The sequence below is a fragment of the Sinocyclocheilus grahami genome, unplaced genomic scaffold, assembly GCF_001515645.1.
Source record: "Sinocyclocheilus grahami isolate Dianchi unplaced genomic scaffold, SAMN03320097.WGS_v1.1 scaffold355.1, whole genome shotgun sequence".
Classification (NCBI taxonomy): Eukaryota; Metazoa; Chordata; class Actinopteri; order Cypriniformes; family Cyprinidae; genus Sinocyclocheilus; species Sinocyclocheilus grahami.
The window spans coordinates 586177-604413 of NW_015505534.1; the positions used below are offsets into that span (position 1 = coordinate 586177).

Sequence of the window (18237 nt, forward strand, 5' to 3'; positions counted from 1 at the left end):
AATTGATTCGAATTTGAACATGCTTTAAAAGGAAACTTGTAATGTAGCAAATTTAAAAGCGCACAGTTCTCAGCTGGAGGACAATGCCCCCGCAGAGATCCCTCCCCTCCTCCTCCCATCTGGGAAGTATACAAGTTCTCATCGCGCTTACCGCGCATCAGTCCGCTGTGTTCGGCGCTGAGCGCGACACCTCTTCTCTGACAGCACACGCACTGATCTCAAATGGCTTCGGATTAGGACTGAAAGAAGACGTTTGACTTTTGTTTTTTTGGGGAGTGAATGCGTACATGGTTCATCTTTGGTAAATCGTGATGACCACACTGTGAATGACATTTCGTTTGGAGACAGAGATCCCTGAGGAAATTAATTGTCCCGTATTGTGTTGTATGTGATGTGTTTCACGTGTTTGCGCACCACAGTGGGGCAGTTTGACTGACACGTGTTCCCACGGACCGTTAAATGCCCGGGATCCGGATCCTTTGGGTGATCTATACGGTGGATGCGGCGGAAAGAAAGGCCGTTCTGTGATCACCGGGAGCGGGGACAATATGAAGTATCTCAGAAAGTGGAATTGCACCCGGACCATTTGGATTATTTATCCAGAGATGATTCTTTTTCCAGTTCTTTGGTTTTTATCTCAAACTCGGGCGGCCCCGTCTATAACAGCCGAGCAGATGGATATGGGGGTGGTAGGTGCTCTTTCAAGCCTGTTTTAAGAATAATAATGATCGTTTAGGGGGAAAGGCGTGAAATAAAAACCTGTGGCCTGTGGGTATAGATAATTACACGTATCAGACACGTGTATGAAATCGAAAATATATTCGTACTTGCGCTCCCACGCGTCTGAATCTACACAAAGTAACGGATTTATTTCATTTATTTCTTCACAGAAGTCAAGTTTCACCCGCGACGATTCAGAACCAGATCGTGCGTGAGAGTGTTAAAGAAATAGTTCAGCCAAAAATGAAACCGTGTCATCGTTTACTCACCATCATTTTGTTCCAAACCTGTATGACTTTCTGTCACGCACAGAAGACTGGCGTTCTCGGTCACCATTCATTGCATTTTTCTTTCCTTATAATAAAAGTGAATGGTGACTCTGAGGCTGTCGTTTCCTTTTGTGTACCGCTGAAGAATGTCAGTCAGACTAATCTGGAATAATATGACTCTGAGGGTGAGTAAATGACGGCAGAATTGGTGAGCTATCACTTTAAATATCGAGTCGTTCACTTGTGGGTTATTTTCATATTCGTTACCCGATTATGTGCGAAGTATAACTTACACAAACACCGTACATCTCATCCACACACGCATTCCTCATTTAGACCGACGAGAAGGGTCGTGGGTCGTATTTCTGCAAATCGAGTGTCCCGTTTACGCTGGAAGATGTCGGTAAAGTTGATATGGCCAGATGCTGTAGCCCATGTAAGACGCTGTTTTTGTGTTTGTCTATAATTGGAGCCATAATCAACCTCTTCTCAGACACTTTCCCCCTCAAACTCACTTTCATTCTGCGCGCGGTTTCAGAGATAATCCTTGACGTGACATTTTCACGCGCACCGAGCTTTGGAGAGCGCGTGAACCGTGCACATTTTCTTTTGAATTTGTCTAGAGAAATGTTTGTTTATTTACTAGGATTCTTTGGCTGAGAATTTGTCCATTGCGCAAACTATATTTAAGTTATTATTAAATTATTTATTTGTACAGTTCACACTGGGGAAAATCAGGATAGCGCAAAGAGGCGCAGACTAAATAAATAAAATTGCTTACTCTTTAGTTGCATTCAATCATCCCTTTTTCATGCCTTTACATATTCATCTCTGAAACAGAGGTCATTCACCCATTTTGTTTTTGATGATGTACTTGCCTCAATGTGTACCCTAGGTAAGAAAAGCAGCATTTTTTAACAATAAGGAGTTATGCGTATGAATTAGTCTAGTGCAGTTTTTTCATTTTGTGTGCACAGAGATTTTTTTTAAATATATATATATATATATATATATATATATATATATATATATATATATATAAACCAATCAATATTTACTTGCAACTTTACATGACAGATTTGTTTTCCATGGGGGAAAAAAAATTAAAGTATGGCTATGGGTATATGCATTTTAAATATAATGGTTTGGAGAATGTGCTATTCAGTTGGACTGACCACATTTAGACACGCATTTTAGACGATAACTTTTTTTTCCCTACAAAAATCATGCCTAGTAAATACATTTTTTAAAATAATTTTTCCCCCTAAAGCTTTAAAATAGGTTATGCTTAAAAATCCCAGGTGGTCCATGTCCCCAGACTTTGAATGGGCTTTAGTTTGTGTTCTTGCATTCATATGTATGTGTTTATCACGCTTGGCTATACATCGGCAACAAAAGCATGTAATTTCAGTTAACAAGAGTACTCCAATACTCACTTGTTAAGTTGTTAAGTTGTTCTGTTCTATATTTGATTTTACTCTTCAAAGATATAGATTTTCCTAATCAATATCCTTTTGTCTTTCATATCCAGTAACTTTCCAAGTATTCATAAAGTACTGTGTATTGATCACTTGTGGTCAGATTTTGCCTTCACTTTAATAACCTCTTGTAGTAGAAACTTTTAGCAGCGTCCAATAGGATTTTCATTTAAACTCTCAAATGACTGGCAGAGAGTTTAAAGGCTCCTTTTTTTTAATGACCCTCAAAAATCTAATCTTGCACTACTGAGCAGTTGCTCCGTGCATATAATGAGGCTGTTGATATATGTCAGCATGTGACACTGCATGTCACCAAATCTCTGATCATTAAATTTGGCATAGACGCTCTGCAAAGAACAGCAGATTTTGGGTTGTTTTTTATTTTATTTTGGTGGTCAAATGTGACCACCACTTTGTGAGAATAACCAAAGTAGATCAATTCAGTTAGATTCCTTTTTTGTAACATGCTGCAAAGGTGTTTTTCTAGCTTTTTTTATTTTGCATTACATTGCATTCTGTTTTAAAATCCTCTGAGTCAAACTAATGTAACGTCTTTAACGAGAGCACCAGCTGGACCCATCAACGGATGAATGCAGCAGCGCATGGCCTCCACTGCCTGCCACCCTCACCTATGCTGTACTCATCATAGTACACACCACATATTAGCTCACAAGCTCCGAGTGGCACATCCTCAACTGAGCCAAAGAGAGTCAGCCACCTCTGCTTTCATGAGCCGGTCCATCATTCACAATGTCAATTTGACCAATGTTCTCACTCACTGGCTCTCACTTCTAATTACCCAGAAATACTTCAGCATGAGTGGGGCGGGCCTGCAGTTGACATCCAAAGCGAGGTGGCCGAAAGCCAGCGTAGACCCACCACAGAGTAATCAAGAGAAAGGGATGAGTATGAGAGCGCAGCCTTGGCGACTAAAAGGGGCCACAGCATTTAGAGAACTGGTAAACATTAAATCAGTAGCGTTCCTCTTTGGCTAATATAGACCTGTTTCTCTGGAATAATGTACTGTGGATTGATTTGCAGCTGCAGTAAATCAGGTGATTAGTCATACCTGTCTGTCGGAATTGGCTCCATTTTGCATTTCCTTACTGCTCAGACAGATATATAACAATGCACTGAGTTGTAGTAACTATTCTTGTGCTGGGTGGGCCTGTAGTTTGGTGCATGTCCTACTTTCGGCTGTCGTTCTGGATTCTGGTGACCTCTAGTCCATTGCCAGGCATCTGGAATTTGGGATTTGGAACGAGGAGATTATTTCAGGAACAAGGTCTGTGGAGAGGTGGCGGAGGTGTGGATGAGAATAGATTTGGCACAGTGAGGCAGCAGAGTAATGTGTGTTGAATTATACACCTGCTAAACCTGCATGCCTATAGTCATATTTTTGAACGTCTATTAGTCTGCTTAATTAGATTCTCTCACGACCTGGAAGTTACGATGCACAACTTCCAGGAAATCAGGTTTAAAGTTTGGCAGTCAGAGTCGCTGTCCAACAACAACAACAACAGTGATGTATCTTTGTCCCAAGCTATCACACTGTTTTTGATTGTGTCCAGCCCAGAGTGGAGAAAAGCACTAGGGAGGAATAGAAAAGGATGGAGGCTCATCACTCTCTTCTCACTCCTATATTATAGCCCATTCGAAAGAATCCCTGGATGGTGTTTGTAGATATATAGAGTGTCAGACAGATAGACCTTTAAAGGGCCTCAGATACTGTTTCTCATTGGCACTCAGTGCAGCTCATCTCTCAGAGACAAGTATCTTTTAGGCTTTGTGCTTCTTTCTGACCCTGTAGCCTGTCTTGATGACATGAGCAGCAATCTGGATGCTGGGTCAGGCACATGGTTTGCACTCTTTAATAAGAGCCGTGCCTTGTGTCAGACAAAGTCAAATGGCTTTGGAAAAACTTGTATACATTGTCAATTTGTCCTTACTGACTTACGGCATTTGTACGGGGGAATAGCAACCGTTTATATTAACTCACCTTTTGGGAGAAAAAAAGTTGATACACACACATACTCATATGAACTTAAGAAGTTAAGAACTCATACTTATACATATAATACTATGTGTGTGTGTGTATCAATATTATTACATTTTCAGGCATGAAAAAAAGTATTTAGTAATTCTAATTATAATAAAATAATATGTAATAAATAATATATTCTAATATGCTGATTTGCTCCTAAAAAAATCATGTTTTATTATTATCAGTGTTGAAAACAGTTGTGTAATTTATTTCAGCATTCTTTGATGAATAGAAAATTGAAAAGAACAGCATTTATCTTAAATGGATTTTTTTGGAAAGAAATTAAAGAAATTACTACTTTTATTCAGCAAGGATGCATTAAATTGATCAAAAGTGACGGTAAAGGCATTTATGTTTTTTATAATGAAAAAAAGCTTTCTATTTGTTTTTTAGTTTTTTTTCCTATTTGTGTTTTGTGTAACTTTCTGTTTGTGTGTGTAGTTTTAGCTTTTTTCCAGGCCTGAAAAAAATTGTATTGTAAACTAGTCTAGTGAATTCAAATTTCACTGATAAGGCAAAAATCATGAATAACAGTCATTTGTCAAAAATTGTGGGAACCCTGAAAATGCAACATTTAATAGTTGAAACGTACCATTCTATGCTTTTATGGCTGACACAATGCATATATATATATATATATATATATATATATATATATATATTGAAGTGTGCTATCATTTTGTTCAACATGTACACTGGCAAAAGAAACACCTAAAATAGCTAGTGCTCTGTGCACGCTAATGATGTATTTTTGGTATGGGCCCTATGAACGTTACCAGCCAGGGTAGTGATTATACTGAAAGCCTCAATGGATAAACCTCAGGAAACACAGTGCCCTGTAATAAGTCAAATGCATGAGGGAATGAAAAGAGCAGGACCCTTCGCCAGCAGCTAGCTCTGAGTACTAATAGATCAAACTGTGTGGTAAAGGAAGTAAGAAGGATGTACTGTAGTTGCACGCAATATTACATGCTTTCCATTGGATTGCACGGATTTCAGCACTTCAGAACCAATGCTGTTCAAGTCAAAATGACTAAAGAATACCCTAAATTAACTCCATGTGCACATTTAGTCTTATTTTAGCCCGGGGTACCCCTATCCTCCCCTGGCAGGCTGAGATCAAGGACGTCTTTGCCATGGCTGTCCAAGCAACCGACTGGTTCTTATAATTACGGTGGTTTTGTGTTGGTTTGGCCTATTCTTTCTCAGATTAAAATAACCCACACCGAAACAGGCAACCACGAAACACCATCAAAAAAAGCCCCAGCAACAACAAAGCTTGTCTTAAATTGCTTGCAGAATTGTTTAAACAGTTGCTGTGAAGTTTGTAAGTGAAGTGTTTTGTTTTTTCATTATTTAACTCAACTGCCATCCCCACCATAAACACATCGGCAAAAGGCCAAGTGATTTTAAAAAGCATCCTGTAGATTTTGGTGACAACCCCATTATGGCATCTACTAAGACATTTTTCAGGTCTTCAGAGGCACCCAGCAGGTGCTCCTTTGGTTTTTGTCTCATTTGCATATTTTCAGTTTCTAACGAGGTGACCGAGCAAGTGTGGAGAAGGGTGGAAAAAAAGGCCTTCTCAGATGCAAAGAGTGCCAGAGAAATCATTTTGCGAGAGTGAAGGTTTTTGATGTGTGCCCAAAAAAAAAAAAAAGATTCAAGATGTAAAGTTTAAATGACACGGCTCCTTCCACTTCTGGTCCCCGTGAGAATGGCAGAGAGAAAGAAAGGTATGTCTGAGCCAGTGAAACCTGTAGATTTAGACAGACTCGGAATGCATGACCACACCATGGTCAAATAGATAAAAGACAGTATAATTAAGGTATTAATTCTCTTTCACCATGAATTGATGACTTGCTACAGCATAGAAATTTTCTGCAGTTAAAAATGAAATATCAGCATTGTTAGATTTAATAAATGAGGCTTTCACTGAAATTACCTCATGAATACACAGAGTTTCATGAAGAAACTGAATAAGGGTGCCGCCACACCATGATTTAAATTGGGATGGTGTGCTGCAAGAAAGTGACACTCTCTCATGCAACCCAAAGTTGTATTGTATTGTATTCCCATAATGCACCTTTAACAAGTGGAGTTTTTTTTTTTTTGATCCTTGATCCTTGATCCTTGATCCTTCATCAGTGTGCCCTTGGCAAGGCTCTTAACCTCAGGGAGCTTTACAGTATTTTAGGATAAAAGCTATAACCGCTTTCCTGCTAAACCTTATTTTAACACAGCCATGTTGAATGCATGCATGTTATATAAAAATGATCACCTTCAAAAGTCTTTTGTTATGACCTATTTGTTGAATTTACTTGAATCCAGTGAGTACAATCTAATGAAAGTGTGGCCAACATAGTTGCGGGAAACCACTTGACATGGCATTTTGATGGAAATCTAACATCTAATACTTTTGAGTGCACAGTGAAGGATTAAATTGTTATAGAGCACAACGGCGACTGACCACCTTTTAAGCGGCCTTGGTTCCGGAATTTTTTTTATTTTATTTTATTTGTCATTCACTTTTCATAAAGATTTTTTTCACTTTCTGAAAAAAAAAAGAAAGACATTCCAATAAAGTATTCTAAACCATGAACTGAACAAACCCATTCCGGGATGAATCACAGCAGTACATATTTTGTTTTACAGAAAGGTATTTAAAGTTTATTAGTAAATATTTCAGAGAGTTAGTGAATATAGATAGACTGACGTATCATTTGCAATTAAAACAGTGGGAATTCAGCTATCAAACAATGCTGATGAAGTGAACTTTCTCCTATAGCACAATATATTATTTCTTAATCTCGGAGCTCATTTAGGGTCCTTAATTGTCTTAGTTCACCCAAAAATGATAATTTTGCCATTTATGCATCCTCACATTGTTCTAAACCTGAATGACTTAATTTATTCTGTGGAACACAAAAGATGATGTTTTAAAGAATCTCTCGACTGTTCTTGTCCATACAAAGTCAGTGGGGACCAAAACAACATTGGAACCCACTGGGGGAAAAAAAAGAAATATTTGAAAAGTGAAATATTTGAAATATTCATGATTTTCATGGCACAATAACTCCAGAAGTGTTAAGAACAGTATGGAACTGTTTGGCCCTTGGTCGACCTTTCCACAGCGTTTGACATGGGGAACGGAGGACTGCTGTAGGAGTTCTGCTGAAACTTTGTTGTTTCTGAGTTCAGTGATGAGTCAGTTGTAGATGAGTCAGGACTGCATGCTGGCTTCTTTGCCATTTAGACTGCATATTGCATAACTTGCCCCAGAGATCTTGAAAACAGTAGTGGAATTATGAACTTCGGGCTAGATGGGAAGATCTTCACCATCATAAGGTTTCAACCAATTTTCAGGTAAACGATCTCAACAAAGATGAGCTGAAAAAAAAGTGTAGAATAAATCTAGCATATGTTCAAAACTATGGCTGACGCCCACATCATCTAGCAACAGCTTTGCCATGATGGTATACTGTACAGATGGAGGAGGTACTGAAGAGACAAGACAGAAACAATTCAGGAGGCATATGTTCATGTCTGCCCCCGCTAGACAATTACACTTGTATTATTTGTCATGAAATTTGCATGTTTCCAAAAAAAAAAAAAAAGTAATCCCTACAGAAGCCCACTAATGAATTTAGAGGTAGAATCATTATTGGATATGATTCAGTACCATTAGTAGCCAAGGAAGCAAATTATCACATTCTTCTGTTTGTTTGTTTATCGGGAGCCTCTTTTGGCTGTTCGGAACTTTTTTGGCTACTTGTTTGTCATGTTAATGTCTCGCAGTTGCTAAAAAGAGGGCCCTTGGGCATTTTTTTCTGATAATTTCGTCTCACTTGGATTGCTGTGATGAGTAGTTGGGTCAGTGGGGCTGTCTGGAGAGCAGTTTTAAGTGTGCTTTTATGATAATTTCTGTTCTTAGCATCTCAGGGAGATGAAATACAGAACGCATAAGCAACAAATAAAAATTACAGTTCACAGCTGCCAAGCTAAGGTGAATATCTTATCTCTTAACAGTGTTGGGAAGTAACAAAGCCAAGTGCACACTAAAAGACTCAGAGTTTTCTGTGTTTGTTGATGTGCTTTTTTCCAGTTCTTTGTAATTCAGTGCAAAAGCAAAAGCCTTCTTTAGTGTTGCTTGAAGACACATTGTCATGAATAGTTTCCTATTGCTTTGTGCATCAGTTTGTTTGAGGAGCGTTGTGAGCTAGTTAGGAAGAGAATGATCTTGTATCAGATTGGGCAAAAATATGTGTAGTGCAACATGAGTCATCGATATTTTGTTCCATTTTACTAGAAGAAAAAAAAGTCAGTAATTTGAAATATGTATATCTGCTGTAGCAAATTAGCTCATTGGGAAATGTATATAAATAATTACAATTATTTATAAATAATTAGTTATTTAAATCAGCTGCCAGTAGTAGCTGTAGCAGAATTAATATTACCATCAACTAATCTGTTCGTCCAGCGAACATTCAGTGCAATTTCATATCAACTCTTAAGAAATTATATTTTTGTGGCCATAGAAAATAACTTTCTTTCAGTACTAGTGCATTAGAGCATGTAATAAGATCGTTAAAGGGACATTATCCACAAGCAGTGACAGAATCAGAAACTCGTGTAATTTGTGCACTAAAGTTTATTTAACTAAACACTAACACAAACTAGTCTAACAACCATATACCAACGTGATCTCATGATAATTCGCATGTATTTTACGTAAAATGTGGTTCTATAAAACGTACATTTACTTACGTTTTTACAGGCACTAAAACGTACAAATACTTACGTATTTTCAGCCTCTAAACGTACAAATACTGACGTATTTTCAGCATTTTAACGTACAAAACTGACGTATTGACGACACCTAAAAATGAATCCTTATGAATATTGAAATCGCGGCATTAATTTTATTAGTTTTTAGTTGTCATATGAATTAACTTGTTTTCAATTGCATTATTAAATTGTTTACTTATGAAATTATAACATTTCGTTTTGTTGTGATTTCTGCTGCCAGCTCGTTTCCAAGAATATGCTTACATAATGTTAAACACGACTTCACTTTAAACCTTAAAATAAATAACATTTCTGCAATCGTTTAACCTTTACTTGTCATGTAATGTTTACTTTGATTGTCATGGGCCACAAAAGGCGTTTTCTACACCAAAAACGCAACATAATTATGAAATGAAACTATTTTATTAGTGCGCTGTAATCCAAATCTTCCGAATCCATACGACTGCGAGGAACAGACCCACAAAGAAGCTCTTGAGGACAATAAAGTATACTGTGATGTCACAAACCCGGGAAGTAACTCGCGTGAGCAGCAAAGCCCGCGCTGAATGACGCGCTCTTTACTAATTCAAATGTTGCTGCTTCAAACGACAGGTTTTACGACAGGATAATCGAACGCTCATTGGCTCTCGCCCTATTTCGGCCCAGATTGCGAAAAGCTATGTTTCTGGTGTGGTTGCGATCAAACACTAAAACAAAACACAAAAATTATTTATGTAATTTTAATAAAATTAATGTTTCCCCCTTAAGTAACAAAGCCATTATATTAGCTGTGCTTTGCTTTTACAAAATCAAACCAAAGCAAATAAATTGACTAAAAAATATTGCACAGTAATATTCCACTCAATTGTCGTAATAACGAGATGTTGTGTCGTTTTAACGAGATGTTTTCTCGTTAAAACGACATGTTTCCCGTTATGTGAGCGAGCTAAGCGACTGTCCGCGCTGCTGTCGCCACAGTCTGACATAAACGAGGATCGCTATAAAATGGGTAGGTTAAGGTTTGGGGGTAGGTTAAGGGGTCTAAAAATCTAAATTGCCTATTAATAAAATGATAAAAATGCATATTCGCTATAAAATGGGTAGGTTTAGGTTTGGAGGTAGGTTAAGGGGTCTAAAAATCTTAGTCGCTTATTGATAAAAATGCATTGATATGAATATCTAAATGATATAAAAGATACGTAAATATTTTTACGTTTTTTAGCTAAAAATACGTAGCAATTTGTACGTTTTAAACGTTGAAATACGTCTAAATTGTACGTTTTAGCATGATTAAAAACGTACAAACGTGTACGTTTTGTGCTTGTAAATGTTACGTATTAATACCTACGTATAAACATGAGACCAGGCTGCATATACACACACTCACACATACATACACGGGAGTTAAAGTTGATAAATGAAACTGTTAAAGAAACCAGAGAATGCAGCTATGGAAAATGAGTCAGTTAACCACCTGAGCAGAAACCATCAGCACCGTTTTTTATAACGGGGTCTACAGCTTATACTAAACCTCTGTTTAGTTTAGTTAAATGTACGATACTTGCATTGAACGAGCATCCAGATACAGTCTCAGATGAAAGTCTTGATGGTTTGTTGGTGTTGGAATTGCGATCACGTTCTTCCGGGTTTGAAGAGTGATGAACTCCAAAGATGTTTCTCTGACTCTGTGGTGTTTGGGAGAGTTCTCTCCCGGGTGAAAAGTTGCAACATGTCTTGCTGCAACTGTGATGTCCTGCCAGCGTGGTATTTGGTATCTATGAATACGAATTCATAGATAACAAACATGGTATAGGTGAGGTTACATTAACTAGTGGTTCTATCATAAGCATGCATAAAACAGATACAATACAAAAGACAATATACAAGGAAGTAATTTGTCATACACACAATGTTCTGAAGATGTTCATTCATTGAAGGTTTTCTGTAAATGAATAGGGAAGAGTCCATTTTTAAAGGCATTATGTGTCTTTCCTATGGGGAAATGGAGTGAGAGTTGCTCTGCCCACATTCCTTTGAGCAGTGAAACTGCAAGTTATAAGAGTCGGTCAAGGCAATATCAAAGCACGGCAGAAGCTGTATATTCAATGCTTCCGCAACAACATATTTTCTCCACCTCTTTTATTTTGCGAAGGTCAGAAATCTTCTGAAAGTGATGTGTGTACAGTGCTCAATGACCGTTTTATTGTGCTTTGTGCCCATTCGGATTCACAGATAAGTATAAAACAAACCTTTTGGTTTGTTGTTATTTATCTTTGTAAATATTAGTGTATAAGTCAATGCCACTACAGTATATACTACACTCATTTGTGCACAAAAGTTAATTTAACTAAACACTAACACAAACTAGTCTAACAAACATATACACACACTCGCGCATAAATACACAAGGGAGTTAAAGTGAATGAATGAAACCAGAGAATGCAGATATGGAAAATGAGTGCGTTAACCACCTGAGCAGAAACCATCAGCACCGTTTTATAATGGGGTCTACAGCTTATACTAAACCTAAAAAACCTGACATATAGTCTCAATCTCCTCTAAATAGTAATTGTGTCTTCAGATTCAGTTTTTAATCTGTACTGTAGTGTACACTCTAAAAAAATGGACTAACCCAACTTTTGGGTTAAAAATTTAATTTAAAAAAATTAACACAACAGCTGAGTTAGTCCATATTTAACCCAAAGTTGGGTTGAAACAACCCATCATTTTTTTAGAGTGTACACTACAGTACAGATTAAAAACTGAATCTGAAGACACAATTACTATTTAGAGGAGATTGAGACTATATGTCATATGGGCATGTTGTCATAAGGGCTGTAACTAGAGATTTCAAATTAGATAAATGTGTTTTCTGGAAATGTATTTTTTTTATTGCATTCACAAACCTATAATTACAATATCAGTTTTATAAATGTCAGCGTATGTTTTTTGGAAACATATTTCAAAACTTAATATCTCTCAGTTACAGTTTTATTTCTCACAATAGTGACTCAATAGTTTCTCAAAATTGCAATATTATTTCTTTAAATTGTGACTGTAGCTCACTTTATAGAATCTCTCTCTCTATCTCTACATATTGACTTTTTATTTTAGAATGTGATTTTTTTATTTTATTTTACAGAATGTGATTTTTTTTGGTTTTTCATTTTTACAGGCAGGAACAGACTTTCATACTGTAGATATGTTCAGAAATTGACTTTTTAACTTACCCTGAGAGGTATTCACTGAAGTAAGAAGTGTGACAGATAGCCTACTAGATACAAGGCTCTGAAAATAATCAAATATAATTTTGCCCCGTCCCATGTTTTGTAGATGTTGATGTATTTGTTGACATTTAAACATGATAGCATCTTAAATTGTAATGTCACAGACTCTTGTTTCAGTTTTCAATTTTTCATTACCTAACAGAACCTTTGGGGGCTCTTGGTAATTTCATAAACTGATTTTACTATACAGTTGACCTTCTCTGGTCGGGACTCATTTGGTTGACAAAAGCCACATTAGAGAGTACGTTACTTTTCAGGGCGGCCTTCTCATCCATCACCTGTGTGCTTCTGTTCGGCACATTTACGTATCTGCTTGAAAGCGAACATCTGTGGTTATGCTTTGTTGAAGTGCCCTGCAGCGAGGCCCAATGCTTGCGTCACAGGACTCATGAGTCTGGCCCCAGAAAAGATAGGAATTGAGCTAATGAGCTAATTAGCAGTTGTTAGTAACTCAGGGCCCTGGGATGATTTGTAACAAGAGAATGGATGAGAATCCTTCTTTTGTTGTGGCGCCTCTCTAATGATATGACGGACCTTCCTGATTACTCATCCACAAAAAACTCGCCCCCGTTCCGCTGCACTATACAGAGGAAATAGACATCTAATTTCATCTGGTTCAGAGCGTCTTGAAAGAATTGATTTACAGATACTGACAAGGACACAAAAGCTATTTTTATGCCTTCCTCACTTTATTCAGCTGTGTATGTATGTTTGTTTGGAATAAGCTGAGATATTATTACAAGAATGCAAAAGCAGTCAGTTGGCTCTCAATTCCCACAGGACTGATTTAGCAGTGCGGTAAAGTTCTCATACAATTATCCTAAACTGAGTTATTCAAGTAAAAGTAAAAGCTTCCTTGGTTGATGGGGAGTAAGCAAGTAACAAAATATGATGTCTTATTACATTGTCCATTCAGTATTTATCAAACAGTGACATTTGTCAGTCTAATGCAGAAAACAGTGTCCGCATAGAAAGTTGAAGTTGACTGCAACTTTTCATGTCTTCCTGGCGTTTGTTAGTTTCTATGAATACACATATTCTCCTGTCAACACTCAGCCCCAGTTGCCACCATTCCTCAGGTCTGTCTAAGACAGAACACTTCCAGGCTTTGTGTGGGTGTGCGTGTGCGTGTGCGTCTGTGTGCGTGTGCGCACAAATCTCCATGACAGTGATATATATGTCTGACCATGACAGCTGCTCTAGAATTGCATTGGTACCTCACAGATTGAACCAAAGCAAAAGGCTTTTCATAAAGTATTAGTCAAAAGTTTGGACCCATTGGACCCAAATGTTTGGTAAATTAAAGAATTTACCAAAGAAGTAAAGTTATCGAATGTTTTATATTTATGTATATATATATATATATATATATATATATATATATTTTTTCTTATGAAAGGATGCTTTTATCCAGCAAGGACATATTAAATTGATCACAACTGGAAGTAAAGATATTTATAATGTTATAAAAGATTTATTTTTCAAATAAATGCTGTCTCTCTATTCATTAATGAAACCTTGAAAAGAATCACTGGAGTAATGGCTGCTGAAAGTTCAGCTTTTCCAACATGGGAATAAATTACATTTTAAAATATATTTAAATAGAAAGCAGTCAATAATATTTCACAATATTACTCCTTTTACTGTATTTTTGATAAAATACATAGATAAATGCTGCAGCCTTGGTGAGCATAAGAGACTTTGCACCAACCCCAAACTTTTGAATGGTAGTGTACTGCTGCATTCAGTTTAAGTAAAAAATGTGGACAAAATATGCTTTAATTTTTTGTGATATTTTGTGAAATATCACAAAAAATTAAAGCATATTTTGTCCAAATTTTTGACTGAAACTGAATGCAGCAGTAATAGGACGTACACCAAAGAGTCTACTTTTTTGTTTTGAAGAGTTAGTTTTCCGATTCAATTCTCTGGAGCTTTATTAAGGGTATATTGGAGAGTTTGTCGGGAGGCACTGTGTATCTGTGTGACTTTTGTGCCTACCGTGTTCTGTGCGGAACATATAATAAATAGCGCAGTCACTGCTCTGTTCCAGACATATTCTTTCCATTTGTGAGCTTTGGCTAACTGCCATTTCAGACTGCTGGCCAAAAGGGATGCGACTTCAAGTGCTTATGAAGGCTCGGGCTCACTATGGCCCTTACTTTTCACTACTGTAATAGAAAATTGTTCCTGGAGTCAGGGTTTGTTTATTTTAAAACCAGTGCCGGCTCTTGTTTACCATTCACTGCTTCCCATTGAGAAAAAAAAATCCCGATCGTGAACGCACATGAAAAGTGACTACTGGCTGCTTTGATGTGGGATTTCATCACTCCATTCTAACTAAATATTTGATTGGAAATATGTTGTTTGAAACTCTGTATATGAGCGATGGAAATACCTTCTTGGCAAATTGTGCCAACAGAAGCAGACAGATCAAATGCTGTTAACTTCAGCAGGGATTTTCACCCAGAAGTCTTGAAGTACGTGAGTGAACGTGAGGTGCCCAAGCTTTGTTGAACAACCCTCACTCACTCTCGCTTATAAAAGAGGAATAGGAATTAGAGAGAATATGTCAAGTGACAGAAGCAGGAAGCATGGTGAGGAATACCAAGGAAAATAGGTCTAGCTTATTTAAATGTGCATAGCTTGTGCATAGTTGGCTCCTGCACACCACTGAATATGAATTGATTTTCAAGTCTTTCAGCAAATGTGGTTTAGTAATGGCATTGTGCTTGGTGTTCTCTTTGGGGGAAACGAAAAAAAAAATGTTTTTGTTGACTAAGGCTTTGAAACTCATTCGCCATAAATACAGTTGCCTACTAGTGACCCATCATTCACAGCTTTTGACAGAAGATTAGGGCCCGAAATTAACTTTTTGCCACACATAGGTGAGTTGAGAAATTTTAGCTGACATAGTCTTCAGTTCAATTCATGTTTATTTGTATAGGTTTATTTATTGGCATGAAAACTGTATTTGCATTATTCTGTTGCAAAAAAATATATATTTGTCACGACAAACAACGTCTGTTGTTTGTGTGTGTGTGTGTGTGACTCACTGTCTTACAGTGAAACTGTATCTGACACAAAAATGTTGTTTCTCATTTATAATAAAGTAAAAAAAAAAAATACATCCTAGATAAACTTCTGATTGTAAACCTTACGTTGGGAATGGGCGAGTGACAAATGTGTGCTTAGTAGTTGTGATACCTTGATATGAATTGCTTCAGTAAGATTTATTTATTTATTTATTATTTATTGAGAGAATTTGATAGTTTGATTCAGTCAGGATATATTAAATTGACAGTAAAGTAACAGAAAATCAATTTCAAATAAATGCTGTTTTTAACTTTCTATTAATCAAAATATCATGGGGAAAATTGTATAAAATGCTAGTTTCAACCGTTTCAACACTGGTAATAAGAAGAAATATTTCTTGAGCCGCAAATCAGCATATTAAAATGATTTCTGAAGGATCATGTGACACTGAAGACTGGAGTAACAGCTGCTGAAAAGTCAAAGCCCTCAGGCCTTACTGAAAACCCTGCACATCTGAACCTTTATATATCAGATTGCCCATTTAATTGTATGTCTTTGTGTGTTTGTCGCTTTCTCTAGGTGTGTCTGCCCAGGGCGCTAAAACTGGCTGACAGCATGTCTGATGTGTGTAAACAGATAAACAACGTGTTAGCATCCCTTTTGTTAGAGATCAGATTATGTATTTATAATGTCTGCACACAGAGAGCGCTCTCATAGGACCAGAAGGAATTTGCTGACTTTTCTTATATTTTCTGTTGTAGTTTTGTGGGAAATGTGTGGAGTTCAGCTAAATGGAGCTAGGAACACTACACTCTGGCTGGTAATGAAAATCATAATCAAATTAGCAAAGTATTTGACAAAAAATATTTGAAAGGATCATTTAAAAGAGATGAATTCTGCTCAAAATATCTGCAAGGTGTTGTTTTTTTTCTTAGAAAAGAATGTTATCTGAATATTATTACAGTATAAGTGCCAATATCACATTTTGTTTTCTATTTGTATGTTATTTTACAGCTTAGATTATCATCTAGTGCTTAAAGGGAAAAAATAGATGGCAAAGATTTAACACTTTAGAGATTTCATCTTTAAAATCACATATCAGAGGGAGTTTCTGTGTGTATTTACTCATATAAAGTATTTAAGTTAATTTCAAAAGATTATTTGTTTTAAATATTCTTAGTTAATTCAGTTAATGATTGATTCCAACCTGGTCTCATGAGAAAATTACCATTTTACAACTTGTGTGATTTGGTTCATTACAAAAAATGTGCCACCAATTTGCCAAAACATCAAATACTCGCTAATTGCCATGAGAGCCTGTTGGTTTATTCATACACATATGCTAACATTTAAGCTTTGATATGAGGATTAATAAATAATGATTTTTATTTTTGGGTGAACTATTCTTCCTAACATTTTGGAAGTGTTTCCTTGTCGCTGTCGCATTAGCTTGTGCTTTCATGTGGTAATAATCAGAGACAGTCTAAGGAAGACACATGCCACTCAATGAAAAATTAATGGGAGAAAGTGCAATGCACAACACAGCAGCTGCAGGAAAGTCTTTGATTAAAAAAAACAAATATTGTTGGTGAAAGCATCATGTGGTCTTTCTTATTCTAGAACATGTGTGAACAGTACATTAGCACCAACCTGAAAAATGATGGGTTGATGTTTTTTAGTCTGATGTGAGCTAGAAGAAGCTAAATAATGAATAGATTGGGCTCCAAAAGTCTGAGAGCACTTAGTATTTGATATTTTTCTAATTTCGAAGATTTTTTATTACCAATTATATTATCAGCATAACAATTTGAGTGAATAGTTTAATTGAAAAATTAACATGAATGTCAAAATGTCTTAGTGTTCAGTTTATTCTTTAATGGCAGAAGCATTTGAGCCGCATGAAGTTTGTGTGAAACTTGATGATCATGTTCACCAGCATGATTTAAGATGATCCTAAGAGCATCTGTGCTTCAGTGGAAACAAGAACATCTTATCATCTTCAGGGGTTTAACAAGATCATTTCAGTTTAACATGATCATTCACTCTTAAAAAAATAAAGGTTCTTTATTGGCATCGGTGGCACCATGAAGAACTTTTAACATTCATGGAACCTTTCCATTGCACAAAATGTTCTTTATAGTGGAGAAAGGTTCTTTAGATCATTAAAATATTTATTTTAAGAACTGTTCACTGAAAAGTTCTTTGGGAAACCATAAATTGTTCTTTTATGCTGCAAAAACCCACTTTTGGAGCCTTTATTTTTAAGAGTATTGTCGCTAATTTACTGGATTGGTGACCAGGAATAATTGTATTTATTTTCTTCTTTATTCTAAATCTTTAAATGTTCCCATTTATCTCCAGGTTTAAATTAGATTTTAAATCCTATAATTTCAATCTCAGCCTTTTGGACGCCACTACATTTACATTTACATTTAGTCATTTTGCAGACGCTTTTATCCAAAGCGACTTACAATTAGGGAATACATAAAGTGATTATTCTTAAAGAGGCAAACAGACACTGGAAGTGTTTGTAATATCAAGTTTTAGGCATTGTTCAAATAAGTACAAGCTAGAAAGGAAAGGAATAAATAAAGAGAAAGACAAAGTTTTTTTTT

General features: G+C 36.5%; 1 protein-coding gene across 1 annotated transcript in view; it reads left to right on the plus strand.

Annotated features, from left to right (window-relative positions):
• The first annotated feature begins 221 nt into the window (after positions 1 to 221).
• LOC107548769 (matrix metalloproteinase-17-like) overlaps positions 222 to 18237 on the plus strand; it is a 72629-nt gene continuing 54613 nt past the window's right edge. The window contains exon 1 of the mRNA XM_016229575.1: positions 222 to 689. Coding sequence (XP_016085061.1) covers positions 549 to 689 — 141 coding nt within the window. The 5' untranslated portion in view covers positions 222 to 548. The remainder of the gene's footprint in view (positions 690 to 18237) is intronic.